The sequence below is a fragment of the Neolamprologus brichardi genome, chromosome 6, assembly GCF_056152115.1.
Source record: "Neolamprologus brichardi isolate AB-2024 chromosome 6, ASM5615211v1, whole genome shotgun sequence".
Taxonomy (NCBI): Eukaryota; Metazoa; Chordata; class Actinopteri; order Cichliformes; family Cichlidae; genus Neolamprologus; species Neolamprologus brichardi.
In genome coordinates, this window is record NC_142109.1 from 6,326,085 (window position 1) to 6,340,387 (window position 14,303).

General features: G+C 39.2%; 1 protein-coding gene and 1 non-coding gene across 2 annotated transcripts; one reads left to right on the top strand and one right to left on the bottom strand.

The window, feature by feature from the left end:
* The first annotated feature begins 7,509 nt into the window (after positions 1–7,509).
* trnav-aac (transfer RNA valine (anticodon AAC)) lies at positions 7,510–7,582 on the top strand. The gene has a single exon. It is a non-coding gene; the product is annotated as a tRNA-Val (tRNA).
* Positions 7,583–7,709: 127 nt separating this feature from the next.
* LOC148102448 (uncharacterized) lies at positions 7,710–11,517 on the bottom strand. Its single transcript, XM_087842395.1, has 7 exons — positions 11,427–11,517; positions 11,203–11,314; positions 11,000–11,090; positions 10,310–10,394; positions 10,081–10,214; positions 9,730–9,938; positions 7,710–8,557 (listed from the first exon to the last, which is right to left on the bottom strand). Exons 1-7 carry the CDS (start codon positions 11,515–11,517, stop codon positions 7,864–7,866), a joined length of 1,416 nt encoding a protein of 471 aa, XP_087698521.1. The 3' UTR covers positions 7,710–7,863.
* Between the last annotated feature and the right edge of the window lie 2,786 nt (positions 11,518–14,303).

Genomic DNA, 14,303 nt, shown 5'->3' on the forward strand with positions numbered 1-14,303 from the left:
AGACAGAGAGAGGCGTTGAAAGGCTGCTCCAAAGCAACTTATTGTTTCGGAGGAAAACACGAACACGGTGTACAGTCAAGTGTTAATAGCTTACTTACAACTGGGCTCGTCAGGCACTCTTTTTGGCTGTAGTGGTTATTATTATATTTACATGCTTCCATCTCCCGTTTCTGGTTGGTGACAACCAATGTTGGTCAAGCTACTTGAAAAAAGTAATCGGTAACTAATTATTGATTACTTCCCCCCAAAAGTAATCCTGTTACTTTACTGATTACTTATTTTCAAAAGTAATTAGTTACTTAGTTACTTTTTAAAAACATGATTTAAAACCTGAATAGGTAATAAAGCAATAGGTCTTTCAGACCAATTCGACTTTTTCTGCTTAATCCATCATATAAAATGTAACCAAATGAAAAAGTCTCTTTTTAAAACTTTTTATTACTTTTAATCTTTTAACCGTATGCATCAAGGAAAAATTAAATTATATGCAATATTCTCTGACTGGAAGAAATAAGTTTAACATTTAAACTTATTTCCTGAATATTCCAGCATATAAAATAAATTTTTTTTGTGTGTTTACACTCACACTTTCAAATAGATGCAAGTAAAACACAGCAGAAAATAAATAAAATCAAAGACTCAGCATTCCTGCTGCTTTTAAATCTATTTTCACCTGTTTAGCAGGAGTAGGGCAGGCAGAGGTTTGCCCGGTGCTGCAGCAGTCATGTCAGTGGAAGGATCCGGGAGTTTCTCTGGGAATTTCACATTCCCATGGCAGCGTACTCGGTGCTTGCTCAAACGTTTAGGGTTTTTTTTCACTGTAAAAATAAGTTTTCTTCCCACGCAGAGTGTACAGCGGATGCTAATGCTTTTGTCACTTTTTACAGAATCAAAATCAAAGTAATGTCAGTACTTCCACGCTTTAAACGCTGCATGGTCATACTCTCTCCCACGCTCGATACATTATCCATTGTCGAACTGCACACAGTTGTTGCCACGAACGTCGCACTCGGTTACATCATTGTCATGAGACACTCTTGCAAACAAAATCACGGTTTAGTAACGCAGTAATGCAGCGTGCTTACGGGAAAGTAACCATAATCGAATTATCTTTTTTGCAATAGCAATCCCTTACTTTACACATTACTTTAAAAAAAAGTAATCGGATTACAGTAACATGTTACCGGTAATGCGTTACTGCCCATCTCTGGTGACAACTCGTACTTTTGGACTCTCCTTTTTCTCCCTCCCTCGCGCTCAGAGGGGGAGGGAGGGAGAAAAAGGAGAGTCGTGCTGCCGTCAGAATGGCAGTCTATTCTGCCGGCAGCACGGACTACACTGCCCATGAGTCTACATTCTTTAGGGCTATGCCATCATAGTAAATCATTTTTTGAATAATAATTTAAAAAAAATATTTCTTCACGTCTTTATGCGGGCCACAAGTAGAGGTGACATGGGCCGCGAGAATGAGACACAGGCATTAGAGCCTCTTAATGCAGCGGTGCATGCTATGAGCAGAGGGGGAATGGGTGCCCCAGGAGGTAGTAGCAAAGGGAGTCGACCGGCCACTGGATCTCCAAACATTTCTTCTCGACAGTGCTATACCGGCACTCCTGATCCGTCAGCTTCCGGCTGATGTAGAGAACTGAGCGGTCGGCTCCACCTACCTGCTTGGACAAAACGGCCCCCAGGCCTCTTTGAGTCATCTGTCACGGCAACAGCTCCCCACAGAGAGCCTGTTTTAGCTGCACAAGCACCACCTGGCACTGCACCGTCACTGGCCTAGATCGGGGGCACCTTTCCGGGTGAGATCGGTCAAGGGGCTAGCCCCAGGAACCGCCACACCTCCTTTTTGAACTTGGGGCGAGGGCAGGATGCAATCGCTGCTGTTTTCTCCACCTGTGGATGCACCTGCCCACCCTCCAAGTGGTACTCCAGATACTATACCTCCCTCCGTCCAACCGCACACTTATTCAGGTAGGCTGTGAGCCCCACCCTCCTCAGGGAATCCAGGACCGCGGCCACCCGCTGCACATGCTCCTCCTAGCTGTCACTATGGCAGATCACGTCATCTAGGTAGGCAACAGCATATGCAGCGTGCAGCAGCAGCACCTGGTCCATAAGGCGCTGAAAGGTGGCCGGGGCTCTAAACATGCCAAACGGAAACATGACAAATTGGTACAAACCATACAGAGTGGAGAAGGCCATTTTCCCCGGGACTCTGCAGACAAGGGGATCTGCCAGTAGCCCTTGGTTAAATGCAGTGCTGTGAAAAAGTGAGCAGTGCCCAACTGGTCTAGGTGTTCATCAACCTGGGTCATTGGGTACCCATCAAACTGTGACACCTCATTCACCTTGTGATAGTCGACACAGAACCACATAGAACCTTCTTTCTTCACCATGAGAACTATGGGACTACACCAGGCGCTGTGCAACTCTTCTATTACTCCAATTTTCAGCATGTCGGCCATGTCCTTCTGAACAATTTGTCTTTTATGTTCAGGAAGCCTTTAGGGCCATGAACGCACCGTCATGCCAGGATGCATTTCAATACGATGCTCAATGAGAGACGTTTGGCTGGGCAGGGGGGAGAACGTGCCTGCAAAGCTCTGTTGTAAAGCAGCAACATCCGCTCTCTGCACTTGTCTATATTTTTTCCCCCGCGCCTCAGAGCAAAAGAGAAAATGGATTCAAATTTTATATTTCTCAGTATCTGTAAACAGCTGTCCCTCGTTTATCGCGGGTGTTATGTTCTAAAAATTAACCAGCCATAGGTGAAATCAAGTAGGCAAGTAACTGATCGATCTAAACTCTTTAAACGCCAAAATTGATCATTCGATTTTTTTATGACACAACAGTGGTGAGTGTTCCCACCTTCTGCTCTTTGTAACTTAACGCGATCTTTCCGTTTTCGAGTTTTGGACATGATTTTGGAGTATATCTTCACAGTAGCGATTGACCGCAAAGTAAAGCTACCGGAAAAGTACAACCCCACATCCGTTCCTAAACCAGGAAGTTAGCATTTTCTCGTGCACAGGGTCAATTGCCTCCCTGTTAAATCCAGAATATAATTTAAAATTCCTCTCCTCACATACACGGTCTTATGTTAAAGACCTCCAACCTAACAGAGCACTTTGCTCTTAGCCTGTCTGTTTTGCCTGCCTATTAAACTAAAATATAATTTAAAAAAACATAAAGTGACATTAAGAACCTACCAGTCCGGGTGTGTTCAGTGTTCTGTCATTTCAATGTCTGTAAGATAATTCAAGCTTTACCTTTGTCCTATATAACACTTCTTTACATCTAGTGTGACTTATGAAAGAGAGTTCAAAGAAAAGAACAGAAGAAGCTACGAACTGTGGGTTTTTTTCTGACGACAGTAACTTAGTCATATGATTGGTCGCATATTTTGAAACTTCATATGAAGAACTGTGAAACACCACAACAGCCACTATGAGTATGTTATTTTTTTTCAATTCCCTTTGTACTCTTTATCAAGTTACTTAACACGTCAGCCACCAACGGCACCTTGTAGACTTGTTAAAGCGAAACTCTTTATTTGTTAAAATTGTTTCATGGTTACTATGGCTGTGAAAGCAGTGAAGTGAAAGTATTATGATTTCAAAACTAGTTCTTAAACCGTTTAAACATCTCATCTCATCTCTTTGTTTTTGTTTTGTTTTTTTTTTACTTTTGAAACTTAAATATAAGTTCTGATATGAAGATTGTGATCTCTTACCTCTGTATAATATAGGGTTTATTACTCATTGCTATTGAAAGTTTCTGTTACCTAGCAACCGCACCATAAGCAGCTACAGCTGTGGTGGACTGCTCATGTTTGACATATCATTTGTTTGACTTTAAACAGAGAAAATTGTATTGTTTGATGCTTCTGGGAGAACACCACAACCATGCACTGAGTCCCTTTAGCCAACAATTATGCTAAGTTTAGCTAGTAAACTTAGTTTGCTAGTGTAGCTCTTGAAACGAGTCTCATTTCATTGTGATGTTACAAATGTAATAGGATTTACATTATTGAGATTTTACTATATATACAAAAAAATTTGAAACAAACAATGCAGTTGTCTTAAATATTGTATTTCAGTTAAAATTCAAGGTATACATTTCTGTTTTGTATCATTTATACCTGTGTGACTGTCTGACACAGAAATATTCATACACACTGTCTGAAAGCTTTAGTTATATTTAAGGACAATATGCCATATCCCTAAAATAAACTAAAAAGATTTGATCCTTGTATGTTTCACATAAAACTGAAGACAAACTGATGAAGTAAATATTCTTTTATTGGATGAGAAATCTGCAGTACAATTTACGTAAGATGTTGAAGATATCGGAGCACCAAACAGACTGATGTTTGGGTAAGAGGCTCAAACAGGACAGATATGATACAGAAACATGACATCCTTATAAAATACTGACACACTTTATTAATTTACAACCTTTCACAGGTCTTTGAACTTTTTATTTAAATAAACTTCATACTTTTCCCACTGAAACCAGCACAATCCCACTTTGATGAAAACAACAGTTTAACTAAATATATTCTGGATAAATCAAAGAATTATCAAACTTGTCCGTGGTTCACTTTATTTTTCCTTCTTTCTCTGTCAAATCCTGTCCTGCAACATAAACATCAGTGAGTGGTTCCCTGTATGCAGCTGTTATAGTTTGGGTTGGAGATACTTCTGCAAACACAGGAAGCAAATTTTTAGAAACTGTTTTAAATGTTTTCACCAGTTCCTCAACTACAGAGAACAGCTGTCTATTCTCCCCTTGTTCTCCTCTGCATCTCTTAGCAGCTGCTGGCTCCCCTTTCTCCCCCTCTTCCTCACACACTGTTGAATCAGTCCTGGTGTATCACCAGGGTCCCATCACCTCTCACCTTCTCAGTCTCTCCTGAGTATGGACATTTGCAAAAGGAAATCAACCATGGCATTTAAGAACAAAAGCAGAAGAAGCTTATCAAATATCCATTAACTTGCAGAATGAAAACACAGTTTTCTAATAGAATCACATGGACACACTTTATGTATTCTAATCAGAGAAAAAAAACTAAGGGGAAACGGGGCCTACGATCCTGCAGAAATGTTGGAGGACTTCTCCATTTACTGTCTGTCTCAATATTAGTGGTTTATACAGGACGAGAGCTCTTTTAACTACAAACTTCAGCACAGCATGGTTGAGTCTGTGTTCTCACCACAGTTCACGGGCCAGAAGTTTGGTGAACATCTGCTCGGTTTATGCTAAAACATTTAAGTCAAAGGAGCTTGCAAAGAAAAGCGTCTGGACTTAAGTTACTTGAAGACGTTTCACCTCTCATCCAAGAAGCTTCTTCAGTTCTAAGGTTAAATGGTGGGGAGTCCCAGATTTAAACCTAGTGGGAGTATCCCCCCACAGAGGGACAAAAGGACCCCCTGATGATCCTCTAATCGCCTGAGCCAAGGTGTGAAACTGGGTGTGGGTCCCAATCAGCCAGAGTTTCGGGTGAGCTCATTGTGAAACCTGGCCCCACCTTATCATGCGAATTCCTGAGGTCAGATGGCCCAGGGTGTGAGTGGGCGTTACGGCGTCTGGGGAGGGATCTCAAAACTGGATTATAGATGGCAGAGAGTTGGTGTCGTAAATCACCGCCTCTGTTCAAAGATGGTCGCTCACAGTGGACATAGATGGCTTCTTTCACTCCTCTTTCAAACCATCTGTCCTCTCTGTCCAAAATGTGAACATTGGCATCCTCGAAAGAGTGTCCTTTATCCTGCTGAGTCTTGTCCTGTCCTTGCCACGTCTTCAAGTAACTTAAAGAAGTCCAGACGCTTTTCTTTGCAAGCTCCTTTGACTACGATGACCTGGATGACTGAGAACCTTCACAGACCTAAAACATTTAAATACGCTTGGCTTCACACTGACAAAGAGACCCAGCTTTGGCAGAAAACTGAACTAACTAACTAACCAGAGCTCATATGACCCAAAATTGCACTTCTTTATCTCATATTCATTGGGGTTAAATGTGTATTTAAACATCTTTACACCAAAAGAAAGGGCATTTTCACTGGTTTAGCCTACTAGATCAAAGTGAACTGTGCATGGCCCTAAATTGAGTTTGACATCGCTGAAGTAGGTTATACCATGGCTGGAAACTACAGCTGCACCTGATACTACATAAATAAAACTAGCAAAGTATTGTGGGAATTAGTATTTCATTAAACATGGAAGACGTTGTTAACAACTACTGCTGTGCTGCTGAATGTTTGCTAAGTAATCAAAACAAACTTAATACAACTTGTCCCCAAAAATGCAATTTTACTCAGTACTGCTGTTCCCAGACACGGAAAGCGTGAATGAACAGACGTGTCCAACTGATTGAAAAGTGACAAGATATGATGTATGTATGCTGATGTATGTATGCTGATGAAGTTAGAAAGGGTTTAGAACTTGTGATTGATCATTTTTAGTGATTAAATCAACTGAAGGCGTTTTTAGGAAAACCTGATTATAATAAATGACAATAGAAGTAATTTAAACATTAAGTAATAAATGCACAAATAAGCTTTTCAATATAACTCTGAGGCAGGATCTTTCTATTTTCACTATACAAATGTAAGAATAACAGTTTGGGGATGTACAAAGGAAGAAAATTAAACATTATTTAGTGTCAGATCCATGATGCATACACATATTAATGAAGGAACTGTTAATGTCAGTAAACCATATTGTGACATTCGGGCACAAAACTCACCTGATGTAGTGGTATGGTGATCTTCACCACTGTCGACAAGGACAAATGAGTGACTGGCGCAAGTATTTTCTATACAAAAAAAATTCGCACTGAAAAGCCTGAGCAGGAATTTTTGTTTACATAGAAAGTTTAAAAAATGTTTTGAGGTCTTTCCAGTGTTTTCAAAACTGTGTTACAGTGAGTTTTTTGGATACACATCAAACACACACACAGAACAACAAAATATGTAAAATTACATACACTTCTCACTCATTTTTTGAGAATTTCACCACTTTTAGTTTTCATGGAAAATAGCTTGTGTTATTCATGACATGACATCATTTAAAATAACTTTCTAAAGCCAGTAAATAGCTGCCACTTAAGTATAAATCTAAATCATACAAATCATTTTATATTATACAAAAAAAAAAGAAAGAAGCAAAAACGGTTGCGCTGATTTTTCATAATAAATGGGTAGGGGTGCAGTAAAAGTCACCAAGGCTCTGCACAGCTCCAAACTTCCTCTGCCAATGACATAAGTTTAAAAAATGTGCGTTGGAGCTTTACGGTATGGATTTCTATAGCCAAGCAACTCAATATGTATGTGGCCAAGAACTTTAGTGCATGTAGGGAATCTTACCACAGTTTACTTGTGTCAGTTAGGTCAGCTAGTGGGATGGCAGAGAGGGCAGCCTTTACATCATGGAAAGAGTCATTTTATTTTTTTTGCCTATGAGTTTCTAATCAAGCATAAATATGACAGACGTCACGCAGTTTCCGTAGTGTAGTGGTTATCACGTTCGCCTAACACGCGAAAGGTCCCCGGTTCGAAACCGGGCGGAAACATGTTTTTTTTTTTTTTTAACTTCAAGATGGCAGCGCAAGCTGACGCAGCGCTCTCCACAACTTAGCAGCTTTCTTTTTCTGTGTTATTGTGTAATTACTTACGCTGTTGTGTACTTCACACACATGGAGAAACTGTCATTGTTTTTCTAACAATGACAATAAAGAGCTATTCTATTCTATGTTTACGTGATGTTACATTTTCCCGAGAACCGACTGACTGTGATGACTCCTCCAAGTGCTACATGCTATTTTGTCCTGCTAGTTGAGCCTGCTGTCTGTTCTCAGCCCTCCTCCTGTTTCACTGGCATATATCCATCACCAGAGGGCTCCACCGACCTGCCTGTTGACATCAGAGCAAACCCCTGTGTCATGTGACCTGGCTGGAACCGCAAAGCTGGACTCAGACGTGGACCAAGCAAGTTCAAAGGTAGTTGTGGAAAAGAGAGCAGAGAGCATGGTAAAGCACTGGAAGGATGAGGTGGAAACAGGAAGCGTGTCGATTCAGTGGACTTATCAACATCCTCCATGCCCTCATCCTGACTCAGCTGCTCCTCTCCCCCACTGCTAACACCTGAATCCAAGCTGGGAGGCTCCGGGCTGTCAGCCTGCTGTTTCTCCACTCGCTCATAATCAGAACAAACCTGGATAAACTTGCCAAACACACCTCCGCTGCTTCCAAACAGCCTCTGAAAATCAGCTTTTTGTTCATTCCCTCCCTCCTTCTCTTCCTCAGCCTCAGGTTCCTCATCATGGCTATCAGTCATATTGATGCTATCTGCCTCCATGCTGTCTTCACTGACCTCTGCACAACTGCACATGCCTGAATCTAGACTCTGGAGCCTAAATCGATCATTGTCGAGCCTCTCAGTTTTCTCGTAGTCTGAAATCACCTGCACTGGCTCACTGTTACTGCTGCCTTTGAGAAGCAACATTAACTTCTCATGTTCTTTCTCTCTCGCTTCAGTGCTGTCTTTACTTTACTTTATTTAGTTTACATATTTACCCTTCATTTAATTACTATTATTATTAATGTCTGCATTCAAAACTTTTGCATAAGAGTGCCCCATTCCTTTACTGCAGCATCATTCAGTTACTGTTTGTTTGGAGGTCTTTCTTCTGTTTTGTCTTCACTTAATAAGAAGCATGCGTTGTGTGACTATAAAAATGTATTCTTTTGATTCTTTTATTATGAACGTACTGTGGTGGAGAACAAATCCTCCTCGCAAAAAAAATAAAATAAAGAAAATTTAAAAAAAATCATGTCACAGTTAAAAAACTTGGTAGAACTTTATAATAATATTACACTTTTAAGCATTATTGAGGTAATAAGTGTTGATGGGATTTATTTTTATCTTTAAGGCTAATACTTGATGATTAGCAACACACATTTGTTTATCCTTTACTGCACACAATGTATTGAAGAATAGTCTGGATTCACTCTGATGCTGGCAGATAAACAGGGGGAAGACCCTTCACGGGAATGTGGATGGAGGTTGTGATAGCTACAAGACAACCCCCTTCTTGAACTCTACAGGCCAAGCTGGAGAACGACAGGTGGTTGCCATGGTAATGGGAGTGCTGCCTGCAAAAGGGTCATCTCCATATAAGGTTGATATCCAGAGAGGTGCAGAAGAAGAAACGTGCACCAGCATCAGACCGAAGGCCACCCTCAACTGATTCCACCAATCATGTTAACATTCTGTTTCTGTGACCCACCATAAAGGTCTGCACTATTTGGGTGTGCTGCTCTTTGCAGCCGTTTTTTAACTTGAGCCTTCAAATGCTTAATACATTTAAGACAACACACTTTGAGCATGTTTGTCTTCTCTCTCTCAAAAATGAACCTAACAGTGTGTACTTCATGTTTTATATATAATTAGTCCTCCCCAGTATGTCATTTTTAAATACACATATATTTATACATCTGTTACTGCTACACCATGTACAGCTATCATTGATAGTAACTCACTGGTAGTATGAATTAAACACTTGCTAATACCTTACTAAAACATTAAGAATTCTTAACATTGTGACATTATTATTAAGTGCTACCAAAAACCTAAGTTTTACATACATCCCGTACATCTGTGATTTCAATTATCTGGGTACAGGTTGCAATGTGTGCTGTGAAAGTTTATAGCAATTACACATGGTAAGTTTTTTTCTTTCTTGCTGCTGGTGACTTCCATGATGCAGTGGGGCTCCAGTCACTCCAGGCTCCCTCGCGGTGCTGAAAAATAGACTGCACACGAACGCGTGCCTCGTACCTCTCGCCTTGTATCAGCAAATCTGGCTCCAGCTCTGCCTTGCACTCCTGCCCACATTGAATGCCATGTTTTTTGTGCACAGCGGGATCCTGACACACAGAAAGCAGTGTGGGGTTGAGAATGAATCTTGCTTGGATTTCACACAGCCACAGGGTTGTTATTTAAATGTGCACTTTTAAGATCACTTTACACTTAAACTTGTTCGCATTGTGTCACAAAATCTAAACTTACACTCCATGACTGATCCTGCTTCTTCCACTCGACTTCACTTCTGTATGAACTGATCCTTTCATGTTCAGGGACTTGGGACAACCAGGAAACAGACGTGAAGTTGACTTTTGGCTCTGCAGGAGGATTCACCTTTACTGCAAGATGACACACACAGTTGTTTTAGGTCACCATGAATAGCTCACACTGTAAATCACAAAGAGCCAGTATTTATACTGTAGATTACACTCACTGTGACAGGATGGCTTGAAAGAAGTGATTACACTCTTCATTTGGTTGCAGCTCAGATTAAGGGACAACTCATGGAAAGACAGAAACTGAAAAAAAAAAAGTTTAAATCAAATTTGAAGTTTGCCAAAGTCAAAGATTGGAGTCACAAATAGCCAATCAGACAACAGAGTTGGTATAAACAGAGAGCAGCCATAAAGAGAGAAGAGATTAAGCTTCTTTTAGACAGATAACGAGTACATGTTTCACCACTCAGTACAAGACTAAAGTGGTGCAGTTTGAACTGTTCAACAGGCAAAAGTCTAGTAAAATACAAATTAAAATATCAGAAGCGGAAAATGAGAAATAATAGATTCACTTAAAAGGATTTTCTGTACTTTCAGATTTCATTGCAATTTCACTTTCATGCCATTAAAAAGAAGCAGGACAAAAGCTATAATTACCTAAACTTCACTTCAAATACAGAACATTCAAAGAGCAAGTCAAAGAGCATGATTCTGGCAAAAAACAATTTTTAAAGATCGCTGCTCATTGACCCCTCTCTCTTTAACTGCGGTATATGCTTGATAAATTTGGCTAACCAGTTTTTAAAATTAATCCAACATCGATCACGACTTAGACTACAAACTGACATATAGGACATATGATTGTATATCTGGGGCTTGAAAACAATTAGATTTTTCCACACACTCACAGTGTATTCAATTCCAAAGATCAGGGAGCACTTCTTTAGCGCTGGTCTGGAGACATCAAAAGGCTTTAGGTGACAGGAAGCGCTGTAAGAACTGAAAAAAAAAAACAGTATTAATCTCTTTTTGGTGCACATGATGACAGGTGTGATTTATTTATTGTGAGTATTATGTGTTGAGGATTTCTCTTTGTGATTGAGCTCCTTACAAGTATCTAGATTTATATTGAGCATGTATGGTGCATGCAGTGTCATCAGACATGTATCTGCTGTTCCACAAACATGTGATGTTTCTATTGTAGTCAGTGTAGCAAGTGAGATCTGTGAGAATTAAAACAGGAGAGATGGGATGAAAATGAGTAAATATCAAAAAACAGATCTTAAAGTTTGTTATATGATATAAATCAAGAGGGGAGAAAAGAAGACGACTAACTCTTTGGAAGGCTGGGACACTCCTCACTTTTGCAGACCAGTAGCAGTAGCAGCAGAATAAACAGTGAAACGGTTTTCTTGTTTCTCTCCATTCTTCAGGTAGTCAGTTTTCTTACTTAGAGACCGTACAAAATAAAGTAAAAAATCATGGGGCTGACAAGATACAGATGATTCTGATTTCTCACTCTTTTTTTGTGCATGCAGTCACACACAAACATATAGAAATACATTAATACAAATACAACAAGAATAAGTTCTATAAACAGGTGATAAAACAGAAAATCCTGCCTCATTTTGTCCTCTGTGCTTCCACTTACACAGACTAAGAAAACAGTCAACGACTTCAGTCAGTGACTTACCTGCTGGTTGACCTGCGACTGATCTGCTCTCAACTGCTGATTTGATTCCACCTGATATACTGTCAAAGAGCATCATGGGACGTCTTTGCGTATCACCTGAACCACCCGAAAAACCCCCAAAAACAAACAACAAAAAAAGTTAAGTCACTGTAAACGTCACTGCCAGAAGTCGAGACGAGCTCTTGAATACACAAAACTCTTCTGACGAACATGAACTCCTGAAAGTTGATCTTCCTTTCTAAATGTTTAACGTTAAGGTTTTACTTTCCTCTAATCCAGTTATTCAGCTGATTAATAAGGGTGGAAACCACCTCCTCCTGGGTTTTTCCTTCAGTTTTATCTGTGTTTATTCATTCTTTTTCTTCTTTGACTTAAGTACAGACTCATTTCCTCCAGGATGTAGCATTTTTGAGTGTGCACAGCAACACACACAAAAACACAGCGTGTTATCTATATTAATGCATTAGCAGTAGCTGCATTTGCATGTGAACCACACTGACATTTAAACTGTATTAAAAACAGGATGAAAAATTAAATGTTTGTTAAGATTTAGTGTTTTGCATCCATGTTTTGCATCCATGTGCAAGCTAACCTAGAAAAGTTCACGCAAACCTTTCTTTTTATCGTGATCAGTACAAACATGTTAAGTTTAAATGGTCCGTGCTGAAGTTTTAGGTTCTCTATGTGTTTAGATTCTCATTCACATTATATACATATGGTATTCGGACTATATGGCCAGAGTCTGGAAATGATCTTTGGCTAAAATCTATTTCACAATTTAAAGCAGTTGATTTTAACAATAACTTGTTCTACCAGATCTATAAATGCCGAACTGCAGTAACAATAATCTGTAGCAGATGGCTAAAACATGTCAAAGAAATTATAATTTGGGTGTTGTGATTTATATATAGCCAGTCATAGTCAGATTCATGTTAAGTGGCTTAAATTAAACTTTCTCTTAGACTTTTTCAGGTAACACTGGTAATACTTTTCTACATCAGCTATTATGACTGCTGGAGTTCCACAGGGTTCTACCTTGTCTTTTTTTCTTTGTACATGCCCCCTCTAGGTCAAATTATTTGCCAACATAACAGCCTTTTTAATTGCAATGCATTAGGTTTACACTTTGAATTTTGGAAATCACCATTTCATATGGATTCATGTCAAAAAATGGATGGCCTGCATTTTACTATAGTTAAAGGAGACTAAAACAGAGATCTATTAATTATTAACTGAGAAGCTGAAGAATTACCTGGGAGTTTTATAACTCCTTAAAACACAGACTAGGAACCGTGGGATAATCTCTTGACACATATCTGAAATTTTACAGACAAATAAATGCGGCAGTCAACAGCACTTTGTTTTTGCTTAAACAAAGTGTTGTTTAAGAATTATTAAAAACACTGCATTACTACGATGTCAGAGCCCAGCCATATTTATCTATGAGGCCAGATGAAACTGTTCACTTAGTCAAATATAAGTATATCTTAAAGGCATAAAGGTCTGGATGAGTCAGGCAAACTTACAAACTTATTGTAATGACAATTTGTACAAAATACAGACTTTCTAAGTGGAGTATAATTACTTTGAATAATGACTTTTTTTTTCTTTTTTTGGCCCGCTGATATTGATGTTTTAGCCCCTCTCACCATTTTCACAGAGGCGTGAGGCACCTTCCATCTTCTGACTTTTGGACTTTCCCTAACTCAGTACATGGGCAAAAAAAACAAAAAAAAAAAACACCTCTTCTCTTTCTTTCTTTGCAAGAAAATGACTACAATCTGCAAAAATACACACAAAATGTCAAACCACATCCGAACTCAAAAATAAGTGTTTCTATTAAGAAAAACAGCCATTTGGTATTCAGAATAATCTGTCCTTCCTTTTTCACCTTTCCTCTTTTTTTCTTCAAATTAGTATTTGAGGAGGATCTGAGGCTACATCTTCTAACAGGTGGTAAAGAAGCTAGTCTCAGCCCTGTTAACATTTTATACTAAAACTCGTTCTGGTACGAGTCATGAACATTAATGCTAATATTTCTTAATAACCACATTGATTGCTGACTGAAACCCATATTTGATAACTGTTTACTGGAACTCTTCATATGAAAGATCCTAATGCAAATGGAGGAGCCCAACATTAAGATGACCAAGCAAAATTAAACTACCACATATATATATTTACTGATTTTGTCATGCTAATTACTTGCCATGAAAGACCACTGACAACTAAAGTACTGGAGGAGGAGGAGTGGCCTTGTATGTGGACAAATCCTTGAAATTTAATGTGGTGGATAAGATGACGATGGTGACTGATAATGTACTGGAAAGCATTACAGTTGAAATTTGTAAAGAAAAGTAAAAGTGTAATAATTAGCTGTATATACAGAGCTCCAGGTAGTAGTATTGAGACATTTAAAGACTGGATAGAAGAAACATTTATTCATTTGTGGAGATCTCAATACTGATTTCCTAAACCCAAATAAACATAAAACCACTGACAAATTTATAAACGCAATG